The 19,559-nt window shown below is 42.0% G+C and overlaps 1 protein-coding gene across 3 annotated transcripts; it reads left to right on the forward strand.

Moving 5' to 3' along the window:
* Positions 1–1,685: 1,685 nt before the first annotated feature.
* On the forward strand, positions 1,686–19,438 carry tmem268 (transmembrane protein 268). 3 transcript variants are annotated; one of them, XM_066674728.1, is made up of 10 exons: positions 1,686–1,771; positions 3,161–3,223; positions 6,639–6,764; positions 8,649–8,743; positions 9,890–9,997; positions 12,267–12,425; positions 14,194–14,304; positions 15,001–15,090; positions 15,445–15,657; positions 17,084–19,438. In XM_066674728.1, the coding sequence occupies exons 1-10, from the start codon at positions 1,732–1,734 to the stop codon at positions 17,249–17,251; spliced, it is 1,173 nt and encodes a 390-aa protein (XP_066530825.1). In that variant the 5' UTR covers positions 1,686–1,731; the 3' UTR covers positions 17,252–19,438. The 3 variants fall into 3 exon arrangements, with proteins under 3 accessions (XP_066530825.1, XP_066530827.1, XP_066530826.1); XM_066674730.1 differs by lacking the exon at positions 1,686–1,771 and adding an exon at positions 2,819–3,042; XM_066674729.1 differs by lacking the exon at positions 1,686–1,771 and adding an exon at positions 2,820–3,033.
* Positions 19,439–19,559: the final 121 nt, after the last annotated feature.

Here is a 19,559-nt window from a genome sequence, read left to right on the forward strand (position 1 = left end):
CCTTGCGCCTAATGATTCCAGGTAGGCTCTGGACCCACGGGTCGCCTGAACTGGATAAGCAGTTATAGATAATGAATGAATAAATGAATGAATGAAAAATTTCATTTCAACAGGGTGGTGTTCACCACTTCCATAGCTACAGCACTGTGCAGACGACTTAGGCACCTAAGATAATGATATATATTTAAACTAATGTCTTCTCTGTAAGTGTGGTGCTTGTATAAAGTTATATATAATCATAGTAAATACCAAAATATATATAAAACAAATAAGATATTTATTTTCTATAAAGTAGTAGGTGTGAGTGAGTTTGAAGAACAATGTTTTGTTCAGATTCTCCTTGATTCCATGAATGTGTTAAATTCACAGCACACATTATTTAAAATCATTATTAACCACTAAAACTAGGTACTGGATAATAACCTCAAATAATACGGACTCCACGAGGAGAGATTTGGAAAAAGTTAAACCAATACATTCACACACAGAGTATCACAGTGGAATAATGTTGTTTGGTTTTATTCTAATGTTGGGCTTAATTAGTTGTTTGTTTGTTTGTGTTGATTTATCTTACTGTGCAGATACATTTCTTTTAAATCTCGTAATCTCTGGTGCCTAATACTTTTGCACAGTACTGTATGTGGGTTACAGAATGAGGCGGTGAATACCAAGTTTGATGCTTAAGTTTAACCACTAACATAAACACATTTCAAACAGGCAACGAGAATCTCGCTGGATGGAGCATGACCTGTGTGAACAGAGCAAGGTGATTTTACAGCATTTCTGAAGGTCAGTAATTTAATTTAAATCAGTATTTTAAAGGATCAGACAAAAGATGTGCACAAAGGGGAATTATTTTCATTTTTTCTTCTTCTTTTACTACAACATTCTCACTGCTCGTTGACACGTTTGTAGTTACATTCTTCTACCACAAGGTGGCCACATTCACAATTCATTAAATACTATTCAATATAGAAATATCCATGTTGGATCTTGTTTGTGATTCCTCTTAAGGTTTGAATAGCAGTTATTGTGGAGTATAATTAATATAATAATAATAATATAATATAATAGTTAATTTAAGATCATTTTTGTTGATATTGATTGTTGTGTATTCACGTTCATTCAGTCAATTTCTGTAACCACTTCTTTCAGATCAGGGTCTCAGTGAGTGTGGAGCCTACAGGTGAAACATTGGCAAAAGGCAGGAACACACCCTGGATGCATTTCACAGGACATCACACACTCACCCAGTCACTCACACCTGTAATCAATTTCACACACTCACCCAGTCTCTTAGACGGCCAATCCACCCACCAACATGTGCTTATGGATTGTAGTAGGAAGCCAGAACATCCAGAAAGCACCTACACAGACACAGGGAGAACACACCAAACCAAGGATTGAACCCAGGACCCTGAGACCCTGAGCCGTGTGGCAGTGACACGACCTGCAGACACCTGCCTATTTCAATTTATAGCAAAACCTAACCAGGAAAGCCACCGTTGTGTGTAATATTCTTCTCTGTGGTATATATTTAAAGGATTAAAACCCTCACACGTCTGTTTCCTATCAACCCCACTGTGAGATTTCACATCAGACCATTCTGACTGAATATGTGTAGTTCTTAAACTCGTAGTTGCGCCTAAATTCGGAAAAACAAGCCACATTCCCATTTAAATAGGTCCTTGGAGACCCACGAGTGAGCGAGCGTCCCACAGGGAGCAGGGAATGATTCAGCACCGCAGCCCGAGAGCAGAGTTGATGAAAGGTAAGTATTAAAGCATGAGTAAGACATACTGAGAGTTTCCAGGTAATACCAGCTTATTCCTGTTTAATGACACTCCTTTCAAACCCACAGCAGTGTCCTGGGTCCTGTAGGAGCACGTGGACGAGGCCTGGTCTCTTATTATTATTTATTATTATGGCTGATTCTGAATGAACGATCCAAACAATCTCCCTCTCTTTCACTGCACATTCTGCTCCTATCTCTCATTGTTTTTCATTTTTTCTCAAATCGATTTGCACACGTTGTACTGTTTCTCTCCTCTGATGTTTCTAAAGCCTCTCTCACTCTTTCTGCTCTCTTTATTATTTGTGTTTTTGTCCTTTATCTTATTCTCACTCTTTCTTTTTGTGCAGCTTGTGCTGTTTTTCTTTTCTCTGTCTGTGAATCTTGTATTTCTCCCCAACTCAGTTTCTCCACCTTCCTTTCTCTTTGTCTGAGTCATTCTTTATGACTTTCAGGTTCACACTCTCTCTCTCTTCCTCTAATTCATTCATTTCATTTTGCCTCTTATTATTTTTCTCTCTTTTTCTCCCTGTACTTTCTCTCAGTCTCTATCTCTACCTTCTTTTCTTTTTCTATTCTCTTCTATACTCTTCTTTTCTCCTCTCTATCACATTGTGCTTAAGGCTGAGAAATAGTGTATGAATTCCTCAGGTCATGTGTTCTAGCTGATCTGAGTCACAAGGTTGTGGTAAAAAGAGAGAGAGAGAGAGAGAGAGAGGGGTGAAAAAGGAAGGCTGGCTGCTGTCATTAAAGTGTCGCAGATGTATGAAACAGGAAGTGATTGCTCTTTAGAGAGAAAGACAAAGACAGAGAGAGTGAGAGAGAAAGAAAGAGAGAGAGAGAGAGAGAGAGAGGGGTGAAAAAGGAAGGCTGGCTGCTGTCATTAAAGTGTCGCAGATGTATGAAACAGGAAGTGATTGCTCTTTAGAGAGAAAGACAAAGACAGAGAGAGTGAGAGAGAAAGAAAGAGAGAGAGAGAGAGAATTAAACAAAATTGCAATTGCAATGATGAGGAAATGGTAGACAGTTAAGTAGACAGATGAGTGGTGATGGGGAGGAGCTAAACAATAAACTGAAAGTAGCAAAGGACACAGTGGAATGAAAAAACGAGGGAGAGGGAGTAAGAGTGAGTGAGTGTGTGAGCGAGAGGTGGGGAGAGAAAGAGAGAGAGATGGTCTAATCTTTTCAGGCAGCTGTAAAATGTGTGCTTAATCACAGCAGTGAGAAGGGGAGGAAGCTAGGTAATCCAGGTTTGTTTTTGTATGCTAAATTGTATTCCTGTTTATTTTTATGTATGTTGCAAAATGCTTAAAACATTTTCCCCCTCTCTGTCTCTTCCTCTGTCTTTTCTGCATTTCTTATTCACAGACGGACAGATAAGTATCTGCTCTGGACATGTGGGGCACCGTTGGCAGGTTCAGCTGAGCTGCAGTAAGTAAACAAATCTTAAGACGCGTGCCTTTAGTTAAAGGGACATTTCACATATTTTCCTTAATGTTCACCATCTGAGATATAAACATCAAAGGGTTAACTGTAGAGAAATGTACAGAATCAGAGGCCTTTACTGTGGTGGTTATAGGAGGCAATAAGCTGAAATGCTCAAATGCAGCCATTTTATTATCTGCCTCCACCAGAGAACCAACATGTGTCCTCTATGTTTGGACACGATAACAGTTGCATTTAGAGTCATTTAAAGGCATTAAACGCTTCAGACGTCTGGTTCCTATCACCACCACTGTGAACAATTCTGACCCTATGTTGTTTTTAAAACAGACCATTTTGCAGCAAACCGTTTTCAGGGACTGTTTAAATCTCAGTCAGTGAAGTGATGGAAATTTTGAAAAACCGGTGACATACCCCTTTAACTACAGAGACTTCTCCGCATGCTAATTTGAGTTTATTCACACAGATGTTTGGAATACATCCTCAGGCTTGTACATGGAAGTCTATACAAGCTGATTTCTCTGAGGTATTCCAATGTGTTTTTTAAATAAGCCCAAATTAGGGATAATAATGATTACTACACAAAATGACAACTATTTGGATCTGACCATTCAACTCACCTAATTAAGCTTCCTGTGTGTCCTCATTCTAAGGCTTATTATAGAGTAACTACATAGATAACATCGGAAAATGCTCGAGTTATTAGACCGTATGGATAAATATATCAGTGCTAATGGCTTTCGGTTGCTCTTGGTTTGGGAGTGTGAAATGTTTGGCATATCCTCTCGGCAGTGTGAGCTGTTCTCAGCTGACTGACTGCATGGAAGAGCATTACCTTGTGTTTGTTAAGAAAGAGCAACGGCTTGTGTCTGAAACTGCGAAAGAAGAAGTGTCTCTGCCTTTAAATTTCCTGTTCTGATGAGCACACAAGCCAAGCTTCTGCCTAAAAAGAGCCAGAGGAACTTTCTTCAAAAGTCAAAGGCTGGATGATTGTGAAGATTGGATTCAGTTCCACAAAACAAAGCCAACTGCAGTGTAAGAGGTTTTAAAATATCAGACCTTAGCCCCGCTCTTCATTAGCTCCCCTGCTTCATTAGCTGATTGTTGCTGAATTCGTCACTGAGCTGAGAGTGTGTGCTTAGAGCTCAGTGATTCCAAGACTAAGAAATGATTGTGTCTTCGTCTAATGAATGTGTGTATATACTATATTTCGGATCCATTTTCTTTGATAAAACCCAAGGCTGTATATTCAAAGAGAGTCCTGTGGAGTTAGGAGTGACATTTACGCATCATTTTTTGGTGTTGTTTTGACATGTATTGAGAGTATTATCTCACTTAGTCTCAGACAAGACAGAGGGTGTTGACAGAGGGTGTTTCTGATGGGTGTATGTGTTAAGCCAACCCTCTAAACTGCCCTATGAGAAAAATAAACTTGCAAAATAAGGACAGAGCGAGCAAAGAGCCACAGTTATGCTTAAAATCAGCTGAAAACATCTCTGGTTTTGGGCACTGTTTAAAGACTCATATGACTCTTGTATGATACAATCAGGTCACGATAAAAAAAATAAGGCACAAGAAAACTGATGTGCTTTGTTTAAGCCTCTAAAGTGCATTCAGTTCAAATAACAAACAACCAATTAAAATATGAGTGCTTTTCTTAAATCGTAAGTCTACTTGAATAGCTTGTTATTTAAATAATGAAATATATATTTTTAGACAATTTTTTAGCATCTCTACACTGTCAAAACTCAAAGACTATAATTTGTACATGTTTCCCTCTGTATAGAGAAGACCAGAAAACTCCTAAGCTGCTAAAATGTAGCTTTGTAGGCCCTCAGCAGTTCTTTAACCAGTTCCTTTTTCCCTACGACAAACTTTTTCAGTGGGAATGTCTATAATTTACAAAATCACAGATCGGTATTTTGAATCCTGTTTAAATGTTATTCATTCATTCATTATTTGTAACCCTTATCCAGTTCAGGGTCACGGTGGGTCCAGAGCCTACCTGGAATCATTGGGCACAAGGCGGGAATACACCCTAGACGGGGCACCAGTCCTTCACAGGGCAACACACACACTCACACATTCACTCACACCTACGGACACTTTTGAGTCGTCAATCCACCTACCAACATGTGTTTTTTTTTTTTTGACTGTGGGAGGAAACCGGAGCACCCGGAGGAAACCCACGCAGACACAGAGAGAACACACCACACTCCTCACAGACAGTCACCCGGAGGAAACCCACGCAGACACAGGGAGAACACACCACACTCCTCACAGACAGTCACCCGGAGGAAACCCACGCAGACACAGGGAGAACACACCACACTCCTCACAGACAGTCACCCGGAGTGGGAATTGAACCCACAACCTCCAGGCCCCTGGAGCTGTGTGACTGCAACACTACCTGCTGCACCACCGTAAACTGAAAATTAAGAAACATGTTCTTTAACCAGTTCCTTTTTCCCTACGACAAACTTTTTCAGTGGGAATGTCTATAATTTACAAAATCACAGATCGGTATTTTGAATCCTGTTTAAATGTTATTCATTCATTCATTATTTGTAACCCTTATCCAATTCAGGGTCGCGGTGGGTCCAGAGCCTACCTGGAATCATTGGGTGCAAGGCAGGAATACACCCTGGAGGGGGCGCTAGTCCTTCACAGGGCAGCACACTCACTCACACATTCACTCCTATGGACACTTTTGAGTCGTCAATCCACCTGTCAACATTTTTTTTTTGGACTGTGGGAGGAAACCGGAGCACCCGGAGGAAACCCACGCAGACACAGAGAGAACACACGCAGACACAGGGAGAACACACCACACTCCTCACAGACAGTCACCCGGAGGAAACCCACGCAGACACAGGGAGAACACACCACACTCCTCACAGACAGTCACCCGAAGGAAACCCACGCAGACACAGGGAGAACACACCACACTCCTCACAGACAGTCACCCGGAGGAAACCCACGCAGACACAGGGAGAACACACCACACTCCTCACAGACAGTCACCCGGAGGAAACCCACACAGACACAGAAAGAACACACCACACTCCTCACAGACAGTTACCCGGAGGAAACCCACACAGACACAGAGAGAACACACCACACTCCTCACAGACAGTCACCTGGAGGAAACCCACGCAGACACAGAGAGAACACACCACACTCCTCACAGACACATAAAAAAGACATCAGTGTATTAATCTGATAACAATGGAAATGTAGGGATGTGAGAGAAGGAGGATAGGTTTTTGGGGGAAGAATCCTGTGGTTTATAGATGAGGCTCAGTATCATAACTACAAAATGTACATGTAGACTTCATATTTGTTATAATATATAATTAATAAGTGAAGGGGCTGATATGTTTTTCTGTACATGTTCCTGCAGCTGGTGTTGTGATGGAGGAGAGGATCACTCAGTCTGATGGAGACAGGAGTGATGCTGAGTCCAGAATATCATCAGAGATCACAGAGATACAAGATGTAACAGGCAGACGAGCAACATGGGCAAACGGTAAGCTACTAGTACACATTACTTTTTTGGTTCCATTTTGGGCTTAGGAGACAAGCAGCTACAGAAAGCCAAAGGCGGGGATGTTGTGGATTCTGGGTCAGCTGCACAGGTTTGATGTTCCACATAAGAACACAATTGCAGCAGTGAACCACAGTGTTCTTGTTTAAAGGCTGCAGGTAATTTGTTAAACCAGCAATACACTGACTGGCCTGTGAACAGTGCACAATACATGAAGTTCTTGCACAGGATCTTAAGTGCATATTACTACTTTTTATTAAAAATAATGCTGTTATGTTTACAAGGGATTACGGGAGGGGCAAGGATGTGCCCCCCACCCGCAGCCCCTAATTACAACGTTTTTCCTGTTAGAGGTACAGGGGAAAGACAAGAGTCTTGTCAAAGAAATATTATTGTATTCCCAGGCAGGGAACTGAACCCACAGAGATAAGGAGTGAGAATAGTAACTGGTCAAATTTACAGCAAGGCTGTGAGGATCTTCAGATAACAGAGTAACAGACTGCAGCCCATCTGCTGCTGCACAGTTTTACCAGCCACCTCCTCTACCCTATTCATCACTGGTCATTTTCTAACCACACGACCACAGCAGACTAGATATTACTCAGTTGGTGGACCATTCTCAACACAGCAGTGACCTTGACACAGTCGTGTGAGTGTGTTTGCGTGCGTGGTGCGAGTGTATCAGAAACACGGAGGATACTAAGATATTTTCGCATGTCAGTGCGTCTCAGCTAGGCCCAATAATGTCCAGACAAGAGCAGATCTGTGACCAGTGTTTTGGGAGAACTAGGGGATGACTACCACAAACTTCGCTTTAACAGTTCCAGTCTCTAACTGCACAGCAGAAAGGTGGAACTACAAAGGGAGGTGTTTCTGTGGCCTGTTAGTGTTAGGACACTGATGGGTGGGGGTCATTATGTTGTGGACATAGATAAATTAAATACGGTTTTGTGTTATGTAAGTTGTGTGAAGTATGTTTTCTCTGCATTATATATCAGTAATGGTGATGCCATTTGAAATTGCCTCACATTGTCTGCATTAGCTGAGTGGGTCAGATGTAACGTGAACACATTTTATTTAAGTCCTCAGTGAATTTGATGAAATGATTTATGGTTCCCAAGTGGTTACTTCAGTGCTACACTAGCAACATAAACATGAAAACGTGTAGACTTATTCATTCATTCATTATCTGTAGCCGCTTATCAAATTCAGGGTCACGGTGGGTCCAGAGCCTACCTTGAATCATTGGGCACAAGGCGGGAACACACCCTGGAGGGGGCGCCAGTCCTTCACAGGGCAACACAGACACACACACATTCACACCTATGGACACTTTTGAGTCGCCAATCCACCTACCAACATGTGTTTTTGGACTGTGGGAGGAAACCGGAGCACCCGGAGGAAACCCACGCAGACACAGGGAGAACACACCACAGTCCTCACAGACAGTCACCCGGAGGAAACCCACGCAGACACAGGGAGAACACACCACACTCCTCACAGACAGTCACCCGGAGGAAACCCACGCAGACACAGGGAGAACACACCACACTCCTCACAGACAGTCACCCGGAGGAAACCCACGCAGACAAAGGGAGAACACACCACACTCCTCACAGACAGTCACCCGGAGAAAACCCATGCAGACACAGAGAGAACACACCACACTCCTCACAGACAGTCACCCGGAGCGGGACTTGAACCCACAACCTCCAGGCCCCTGGAGCTGTGTGACTGCGACACTACCTGCTACATGTACACTTAGTAAACCCTAATTTCACCTACTATATATTTATATCAGTGCAAAAGTATTGTCTGATAGATGTAATTTCACACTCTGTTTGTGTGTGTGTTCATATTTATTAGGTCAGTGTGTCCTGGCTGTGTCCACATCTTCTACATTGTACCCAAGCTTCGACTTGGCACTCTGCAGGACTCTTCTGGAGCAAGAGGGCTTCCAAGTTAGTGTTTTTTATATATATATATTTCTCTCCAACTATGTTAAACATCTTTATAGGAATCACAAAACTAAACACATTTGGAAATAGAGATTTCTCAGAGGAGCTCTGTAATGTAATTTCTGTTATTGAACCAGGGCTACTTGGTAAACATTAACACACACTACATGTCAAACATGACAAAACATGTAAAAGGTTTATTTAGTCATTTTGTCACTGCATTGCATTACAAAAATATTCAGTCCCTGCATTTAACCCATCCATGGCCGTGAACACTTGCAGTAGTGAGCAGTAAGCATAGACACATGCACACACACACACACACACACAAGTGTGTGCAACAGTGCCCAGGGAGAAGTTGGGTGTTAGATACATGGCTCAAGAGCAGTTCAATTGGGAATGTTTAGGGAGGAGAAAGTTGTGTTCCTTAACTCTCTCATTCATGTTTGCTTCTAGACCACATATACAGTATAAACCTATACACTTCTGTGAAGACTTTAGACTAGATGTTAGAACATTGCTGTGAGGATTTGATTTAATTACATTCATACATTCATATTATTAGAAGGTATTTCATAGAGTTTCAACTCTGTAAATCATTGGCCAACAGTTGATACGAGCTGATAAGCATAGGACTTTAGGACACAAATATAAATAAGGTCAGGTACTGATCTTATTGTTTAGTTTTGTACAATAATAGCTCCACTGTCTCATCCTAGTGTTATTGGATGCAGCTCCATCAGAGCAGAGAACCCAGATGCACTTCTCCACAGCTCACTGCTGGGGGCTTTGTACACCTCTATCTCACACCTGGCTTTGGCTTTGGTTTCATGGTTTTTGAGGTTATATAAACAGTGTGTGTAGGACTGAACACTTGGGCTCACACTGGTTGTTCCTTAAAGCTGGCCTTCAGAATCATAAATGCTATTTTAATTAGAGGCATCTACAACTATTTGGACATCAAGTGTATCTGTCTTAGCTCCCTATCTTCCCACACATTGTCTGAACTGTGAAAACGACCCACACAATAGATTCATACTGGGTCAGTTTAATAGGTTTTATCTATGTAACTTGCACTTGTTAAACAAATCAATCTTGAATAGAGCTGCAGTTTCTTACAAAGCAATTCCTATGAATTTTCTTACACAGATCCCTGTGGAGGACTTCGAAACTCCCCTGAAGGCGGCGCTGGACCCTCCGTCTATACGAAGATACCTGTTCTTCAATTCCTCCCTGTTTCACTTCATCATGGCTCCAGTAAGAGGAACATGGCAAAACACACTTTGTGAAATGCAGTTACAAAATTCACTTCATGAAAATCCCTGAACACACATTCAGCATTCTGAGTTCATTTCCCCTTCTATGTTCTTCTCCAGTTCACAACCTCTTTGTGAATTTAATTTCATTATTTCATACTGGTTTAGTGCTGGTTCTGTTTGCCTTTTACTTGCAGCTCTCAGTGTGGAGCTTGCATTTTAGACAAAATCGAACCAGAAAAACAGAATCGTACAAATTTCACTCCCTGTGCTGAAGATGGAGGAATTAAAATAGATAAGAAAATCCAATACAGTTGTTAAAGGCTAAGCACCAGCGATATGAAAGTGTCAAACAAAAAAATACAGTGGAGTTTGAGTTCCTAACTTGTGTTTATTGATAGTCAGAAAACATGTTATTTCTCACTAATTCAAAGAATAAGGTTTAAAAGACCGTTGGTCCCCCCCCCCCTCCAGCGGTGTTGGGAAACTCTAATAGGCGTCTTGCCTGTGACGTAGACGGTGGACAACAACTCTAGAAGCTGCACTTAATTTAATGCAAAATGACGAAAAGGTGTGTTGTTTTTGGCTGCAATCATTCAATGTACAGTGGGACATCTGTGAACAAATGGCCCAAAGATCCCAAAATATCCAGAAAATGGACTAAATTTGTCCACTTTAAACGGGCACTTTGGAAAGGACCATCCGCTCACTCCGTTATCTGTAGCTCATTTCACTGGCGCTTTTCCAACAATATGGGCATGTAAGGACACCAACGAAAGGTGTTCAAGAGCCTCTGTAACATGGAGGTAAACAGGGTAAGGACACTCACTTCGCCTGTTTTAGTTGGTGTTAGTTAACGTTAGCTTGACTCGCTAAACTCGGTGGCTCAGATTATACTCGGCTACGTAGCTGCATTACGGAGGTTTGGGGCGGCACGGTGGCGCAGCAGGTAGTGTCGCAGTCACACAGCTCCAGGGGCCTGGAGGTTGTGGGTTCGATTCCCGCTCCGGGTGACTGTCTGTGAGGAGTTGGTGTGTTCTCCCCGTGTCCGCGTGGGTTCTCCCACAGTCCAAAAACACAGGTGGCGACTCAAAAATGTCCGTGAGTGTGTATCTGTGTTGCCCTGTGAAGGACTGGCGCCCCCTCCAGGGTGTATTCCTGCCTTGCGCCCAATGATTCCAGGTAGGCTTCCACCCTGAACTGGATAAGGGGTTACAGATAATGAATGCATGAAAGGTTTATATAGTTCCACTTCGATCACATTTACAAGAATAACGGTACCTCTACATTTGAGTTTAGCTTATTGCTAGGCTATCGTCATGAATAATGTTGGTTATTTAGCTAGATACTGTCATAACAGTCAGTCATAACGGTGTTTTACCGCGGCGTTGTTCAGCTGTTGTCCACCAGTGACGTCACGGTTGCGTTCAAGAATTTCCGTAGCGAGCTCGGGTTTTTCCGTCAATGTAATAAAATTGTCAGTTTTAAAGCAAATTAAGCAGCTATTTTCATTTTAATTCATACTTATATCTGTCAGTAACTACAATAATGTGGAATATTCATGGAGGTCCATTAAGTGGTGCTTAGCCTTTACTCAGTAGTTGAAGAGGTTTCAGACCAGATACAGACATTATGTTACTCAGACTGGTATTTAGTAGCTACTCATTATTTTAATGAGGGTTTTATTGTATTTTACAATGATTTATAAACTTTTTGACAACACCTTTAGAATTAATCTGTATTTGCAATGAACAGTCAGCACTGATTTCAACATTAAAGCGTTGTTATGACTTTTGAATCATAATCCAGCCGTCAGCTCTGCACAGACATCTGTCACAACTGCAGTTCAGCAGAATGTCCAAACTAACACAAGATCACTGAAATGAGCTGATTCATATGTGTGTCCCATTATTGGCCAACAGTTAGCAAACTGGGGCTTTAACTGTTGAATTTAACAAATGTTTACACATATTTCTAGTTAAACTCATATATAGAAACAGTTCATTAAAGTGCCATATATATGTGTGCCTCTGTAGAAGATTTTTTCACTCAGAAAAATCAACAAATTGTGCCATGTGACCCACAATGCCTAAACGTCTTAGTTGGGTGAAAATAACACACCTCTGAATGAGAGCACACGTTTTAATCAGGTCCGACCAGTGCAGCATATCTACGCAGAACTGAGTCACAGCTCTATTTTTCAACACTCCTGGACTTTCTGAGTTGTAACTGATTGTGTTATGTTCTTGTATTGTTACTCTGTTGTTTAGATTCTGTATGTGGTTCTGTGGTGTGCTGTGTACTCCACTCTGCACCGGTACTTCTCTGAGACCTCCATACACTTCTGGGTTCTCTGTCTGTGTGTGAGCCTCTTCTCCATCTTCATCACCACTGTCATCATCTTCATCCTTTACTACAACAGCAAAGAGGCAGGAAGCAGCTCCTTTCTAAATCACTCTCCCAATACACAAGCATGTCCTTCACACCACTCTCACACATCTACTGGAAGACAAGATCTTGTTAGAGATGTATCTAAAAAATGATATTGTTTGAATTGGACAATGAAATGTGAATTGTAAGTCAGTGTAAGCACTTTGCTGGGCAGGGCATTTGTCTGTTAGCTGATATGACAGATCTGGGCGACCTCCACCCATATTAAGTTGTCCAGTGGTGGTATGTTTGATGAGCTAGTTTCTAAAGAAATGGTTTGTGGCACTTAGTGAAACTGCGTGACTCATAGCTATCAGGCTGGAACTGGCATTGATTAATGATTGTGTAGAAAATTGGGATACATTTTGAAAAGGTTTGAATCACATGTCAGTCAATACCTGAAATGTCTGTGTGTGAGCTTTTCACTTCCAAGAAATATCAAAGCAATATGGTGATTAATACCACCTTTAAAATCAACTGTATGCAGTTGTAACTTTCAGCAGAATGTTGTTATATTCAAAGATGTTGCATGAGCATTTCCATAAAAGGGCAGCACGGTGGTGCAGCAGGTAGTGTCGCAGTCACACAGCTTGTGGTTGTGGGTTTGAGTCCCACTCCGAGTGACTGTCTGTGAGGAGTGTGGTGTGTTCTCCCTGTGTCTGTGTGGGTTTCCTCCGAGTGACTGTCTGTGAGGAGTGTGGTGTGTTCTCCCTGTGTCTGTGTGGGTTTCCTCCTGGTGACTGTGAGGAGTGTGGTGTGTTCTCCCCGTGTCTGTGTGGGTTTCCTCCTGGTGACTGTCTGTGAGGAGTGTGGTATGTTCTCCCTGTGTCTGTGTGGGTTTCCTCCTGGTGACTGTCTGTGAGGAGTGTGGTTTGTTCTCCCTGTGTCTGTGTGGGTTTCCTCCTGGTGACTGTCTGTGAGGAGTGTGGTGTGTTCTCCCTGTGTCTGTGTGGGTTTCCTCCGGGTGACTGACTGTGAGGAGTGTGGTGTGTTCTCCCTGTGTCTGTGTGGGTTTCCTCCGGGTGACTGTCTGTGAGGAGTGTGGTGTGTTCTCCCTGTGTCTGCGTGGGTTTCCTCCGGGTGACTGTCTGTGAGGAGTGTGAGGTGTTCTCCCTGTGTCCGCGTGGGTTTCCTCCGGGTGACTGTCTGTGAGGAGTGTGAGGTGTTCTCCCTGTGTCCGCGTGGGTTTCCTCCGGGTGACTGTCTGTGAGGAGTTTACTCCTTTATGGGAGAAAAAAAACAGGTCATGTTGAAAACTCTGCAGACAGTTTTAGTCGCATGTGAACATTTGCACATCTCTGGTCGAAGTACATGATTTGTTGATTTTAAAATATTCCAGCAAATGCTCTACAGGGAGCAAAGTAAATATTACACTTTACTGGACATTTTAGTGTGGAGTGTCTTTGTTGTTGCTAAGGCTAACCTGCTGGAAAAAGAAAACGTACGGCCAGATTTTATATTATTCTCAAAAGACAAAGCAAAGGAGACACATGTTGTGTTTTTTTAGAGGATAGTTACTTCTTTACACTATTTTCCAATACTTCTGCATAAGACAGTATTAACTTTATTAACCCCAACGTTAGTTTATGAAAATTTAAAACCTGTTAAAATCTGCATCCCCTCTTTGTGTAGAGAGTGTGTCATTAGCAGTGTTGTGTTGTGTTGTGATGATATTTTTAACTGCAGACCACTCAGTTGTCCATCAGCGAGACTGCAGGTCAGTATTAAAAGCAGACACTCACTACATCTCTGTCGTTCTCTTGTCAGATTAACGTGAACACAGACGTCCGTCTGGTGCAGGTGAACGAGCACCTGGTCAGATATGGGCTCCTGCTGGCCGTGGCCGACTGGGTCCAGAACTGCAGAGGGAAAATGCAGGTAAAACACCTTCACCTTTTGCTCCACATGCACAGACAGAGAATAATCATGGTGACTTACCTAATGAAGTGTTTGACATGAAATATATGTATTGTATGTAAAAATGCTAGCGTCCCAAAACATACCCTCAGAAATATGGTCAATGACTGGAAATTGATTACAGTTTGTGATATCACTCACCACAATGCATTTCCAGCCCGCCATTTCCTACAGACATTATAAATGGTGTTTCAGGATAGGGCACCTCCAAAGATCCTGTTTAATTCTATGGTGCATAGACCTATTGGAATATAGCAACATAAATATATAAACTATGACCGTTTTTGGTACATAAATTCATTAACATGAATGTTGCCGTAGACTGTTGAAGCAGTAACAGCTGAGATAAAATAGGGGGCTTTCTGTCAGTGTATTTTAAGGATATTTTTAAAGCTATATCCCATTAACATTAGGATTTAGGGTTTGTGGAAATCCAGAAATATGTATTTCAAAGTTTTAAACCAGCCTGGAAGTCAAATTGCCTCTGCTTTTAACTTCTGGCTTACAGAAAGCGCTTACAATTTGTTCTCACATCTGCCTTCATGTGATTTTTATCTGCCTCTCCATCTCATGTTCATTTCCTGCGTTTATCTGATAAACCTCTGTAGTTGTCATGACATGTGAGTAAACAGTCTAACTTCACTCCTCTCTCTTCAGCTGTTTTGTGTGTTTTGGGACATGTCCCCCTGCCTGCAAGCCCTCACTGAAACTCTGGAAGGCCTCGGTTTTGTCAGAGACGAGATAGAGGTGCGCATGTCTTTACACTTGCAACATTTAGCAATGAAAATGCAACAAAAGATCATACTATATTTGTCCAGTACTTTGTGACCTAAGTGATGTTTGTTGGAAAAAAAACAGCACCAACTTTGACAAAGTGCTAGAAAAATTAAGTCTTTAATTGGAATTGGGTTGAAAAGTAAATTAGGAAAAGCTTTGCTTTCCATGATATGAGCTCTTTAAAGTTAAAACATAAGTGTTTCACGTGTGCTGCATTTATGAATGTGAGGTCTGTTACTGAGGATATGCTCAGTGCAACGTGGTGGTTGGGGTTTAATTAAAGTGGTGAAATGTAAAAATATAACACAAACATTCTCCCCTCAGAAGAAACTGAAGAAAAGAATGGCTCACCTGGTTATAGTGAGTGAGGTCATGACCTCTGAGGATGAGGGTAGTGATCTGTCAGGTGAAGAGCCAGATGAGGAGCGCCCCCTGCTAGTGGAGGCCAGAACAAAACACACTTCACTAAGGCAGAGGGAAGAGTTGAAACTGACCAGAAGCTACAGCCTTGTACCGGACTGCACTCTGTCCTATCAGGTGAGGAGGTGTCAGTTAAATCAATTAAAATAATACCCACACAATCCAATGTGTTTATTCACTATACGTGCATTTTTCATTGCTGTATTAAACCTGTTGTTTAATAAATTGGAAAACCTTTGTTGTAATATTAATTATATATAATTTTGTTTTCTAAAGATAATATAAAATACTAATATTAGTAGGAGTAATAGTAGCATTAATATTAGTGTTAGCATTAGTAGAGAAGTTCCAGGCACATGAAGAACTTGTTATTGTATCTGATTTAGGGCCCAACTAATATATATTAACTACAACTAATAATCCAAATTCTGTACATGACCTGTACCTAATGGGCTCCATGTAGTGTATAAGTACAAACCAGATAGCAGACACATTTGGGCCTAATATGTGCCTCTTTTGGTATTTACAGCAGTTATTGCTCTGGCAAAGTGTTGTGTGGGCCAGACATTTGGCCCTGATTTATTCCAGAACACACCTGACAACTGGCCCATGTACAGGGGTTGGACAATGAAAGTGAAACCTGGTTTTAGACCACAGTAATTTATTAGTGTGGTGTAGGGCCTCCTTTTGCGGCCAATACAGCGTCAGTTCGTCTTGGGAATGACATACACAAGTCCTGCACAGTGGTCAGAGAGATTTGAAGCCATTCTTCTTGCAGGATAGTGGCCAGGTCTCTACGTGATGCTGGTGGAGGAAAACGTTTCCTGACTCGCTCCTCCAAAACACCCCAAAGTGGCTCAATAATATTTAGATCTGGTGACTGTGCAGGCCATGGGAGATGTTCAACTTCACTTTCATGTTCATCAAACCAGTCTTTCACCAGTCTTGCTGTGTGTATTGGTGCACTGTCGTCCTGATACACGGCACCGCCTTCAGGACACAGTGTTTGAACCATTGGATGCACATGGTCTTACTGGTACAATGTGCAGTTAATGAAGATTGGCCACCAGGCTGCTCCAGTTTAGCCATGAAACCTCCCACACTACAATGACAGGAGTTTCAGCTTCATTGTCTAACCCCTGTAGGTAGAACCTGTGGCTGAGTTGAGGCAATGGCATCATTAAAAGCCAAATGTGGCCAATAAGAGAACTGCAGATTTGCCAAATTTTGGGGCGAAATATCCATTGCTATCTGGGACCAGTCTGTCAACTCTCAGAGGTCTATAAACATGTGAATATATGCCAAAATACAGCTAAAAAATCTCAATTTTGCCGTTAGTCCCTAGAGAGTTAATGCAAGATATGTCTTGTAAAGTGTGGACATATGGTGTCTTTGCCCCCCAAAAAATAATCCTGTGGGCAGGGATTGGAACCACTGCATTTCATTATGTGCTTCAGCTTTACATGATTTTCTTGCTGAATTCTTTAGCAATGTTCCATGTGTGTGTGTGTGTGTGTGTGTGTGTGTGTGTGTGTGTTCTCAGGCTATAGCGTACCAGCTCTTGCTGACCTACAGTGCCGTGTATGTGAGGCTGTTGGTGTTGGAGAGACTTCCTGTTTCAGCACATCGCCCTCTAGACACAAACACAAATCACTGCACAAATGCGTCACTGTGCCTCTGTCAGTACGTCCAGCACAAAGTCCTGCACTAGACACTGCCCACTCCAGAGAGCCTGCAGGACGCTTTCCAGGACAATAACATTGGAGAGACTGGCACTCTTCAAACAATAATCACCTGAGACTGCTGTACATTTACTGTGCATTTAAATTATATTTAAGCTTTTCTGTGTAATATATATAATGTTTTTTTTTTTCTTATGCAGTGGTGTTGAAATTGTGCTGTTGTGATATTAATGAGAGCACGGATCTGATCTTATGTAAGGGTTGTGTGAGGAGAGACAGAGCAAGAGAGAGAGAGAGAATCACTCATGCAGGAGGATGTCAGCATGAATCAGAAAGCAAGTCAGTGAATATGTACAGGCCTGGAAACAGATTATCACGTTATGGCACAGCAGAGGAACACACAGCATGGTTACAGCCACAATGAACAGCAATAAAAGAGTAGATTTTACTCACGGTGAAGATAAGGAATCACCAAACTCTTCCAGGAGATGAATATGTATAAAATACATATTATATATAATGGTGGGCAGTATGGAAATAACATATCAACACAGCACTTCATAAGGGGTGTTGTCCCCCTGACTGTGTGGGTTCCCTCTGGCTCACCAGTTCCCTCCCACAGTCCAAAGGCAGATTGTGTGAGTGACTGGGTGAATGTGATGCCCTGCAATAGACTGGAACCAGTGCGCAGTGAATGGTTGATTTCGGACCCCAGTATAAATCATAACACAGAACATCTATGAAAGTGTGACTGACTGACTCTATACATTTCTATAAAACAGAGATGACATGAGATAAAGATAGAGACAAAGAGATAAATATATTTGTAGTCACCAAAAGAACACGATCATCCTCCAAAAAGGAGCAGCCATGTGTACAGTAGGTTTAGTACCCATTCGCTGATACATCAGGTCACTAGGTGTCACTAAAGTGGCTGAAGAATTACACAAAACCTAAGGTGTTTTAAGCAGAAGGAACACAACAGTAAAATATAATGGTTTTGTGCTGCTGTGAGTCCCCTGTGAAGTTTGAAACAATCTTGGGGGGGATTTGGGGGTTTGGAGAGTTCTTTAAAGATCCCAGGTCAATGAGTTGGGTACATGAGGATTCATTCACTCATCCCCCAAAGACACAAAGTGTTTTAGAAAACTCTTTCCAAATAATCACATTCTCAATCCTGATTCATCCACCATCATCAGATTCACAACCAGTCATCCAGTGCCATCAGTGGTGGGGTTTCATCAGTGCTGACTGACCCAGGAGGAGGGAGCTGAGTCCACAGACATGGCCAAGAGTACAGACCCTCACAGTAAGGCCACAGGGCAGGTCAGAGCTGACTGAGACAGCTAGCAGCATGAGTCCAACTAAAAACATCACAGAGACGTGGGGTCTCTCTGGGCGGCTAAACGACCATCTGTCCTCCTGCAGAACAGTCTGGCCTACCTCTTCCTTCCAGATCCACTCCACCACCCCATTCATTTTCCCTGTGTCCCAATACTGACTGAGCTGTCTGAAGAGGCACCATCTGGCAACATCAAATGGTATTTAATTTTCCTCATCAGAGTAGATTGAGAGTATTTGTAGATTAGCATTTTAGCTAGCTCTGTTGGCTCTGGCTACTGTTTCAACAAGCCAATGTGCTAGCGTACCTGCACAAGAGTATTTTTGATATACTTTTTTACTTAGGGCATTATCTATGTGGGCAAACACTGTTCTCTTGTTTGTTTATGTTTAGAAGCTCCACTTCTTTTAGCGTGAAATGGATTGAGGGGGGAAAATGACTGTTTTGTAGCACTGGAAGTCTGTTTAATTTCATGCTATTAGCACTCTGCTGAATTTAGCCTCAGTTCCATCTACAGCAAAAATAAGTCAATATTACACACCTATGGAGCAGGAATAGAGCAACATCCGCATCTCACTTCATGTTTTTTAAAATTTGGAGGTCTCTTCTTTGTCTAATATCCTGTAAAATTCTGTTTTTCTTCTTTGAGCAGAGAGAGGAATCTTAGCTAACAGAAACCCTTTGTATTTTTTTACCCATTTACTGACACTGGGACTTCATAAACACATCAGACCCATTTCAAGCATGAAGACAGACTGTAGAACAGCAAGCAAATGGTGAGGAAACATTCTCAGAATTTTATAAAAATGTTTTTTGTTTATAATTGTGATGACAGCATTTAAGTGACTTTAGCAGGAGCAGGAAATGATTGCTGATTGAATCAATATCGAGTCAGTACGATGTTTTAGGTGCTATGTAAATAAGCTCAGAAGCTACACGATTTTGAGAAATCGCAGCTGTTGGTGACAGAGAGGCAAAGAGACAGACACAAACTC

Source organism: Hoplias malabaricus, chromosome 6, assembly GCF_029633855.1.
Source record: "Hoplias malabaricus isolate fHopMal1 chromosome 6, fHopMal1.hap1, whole genome shotgun sequence".
In the NCBI taxonomy this organism is placed as follows: domain Eukaryota; kingdom Metazoa; phylum Chordata; class Actinopteri; order Characiformes; family Erythrinidae; genus Hoplias; species Hoplias malabaricus.

Coding starts and splice junctions, on each gene's coding strand:
- tmem268 (XM_066674728.1), top strand. CDS start 1,732: ATGATTCAGCACCGCAGCCCGAGAGCAGAGTTGATGAAAG. Junction 6,765..8,648: donor ACGAGCAACATGGGCAAACG/GTAAGCTACTAG, acceptor CATATTTATTAG/GTCAGTGTGTCCTGGCTGTG. Junction 12,426..14,193: donor TTTACTACAACAGCAAAGAG/GCAGGAAGCAGC, acceptor TTCTCTTGTCAG/ATTAACGTGAACACAGACGT.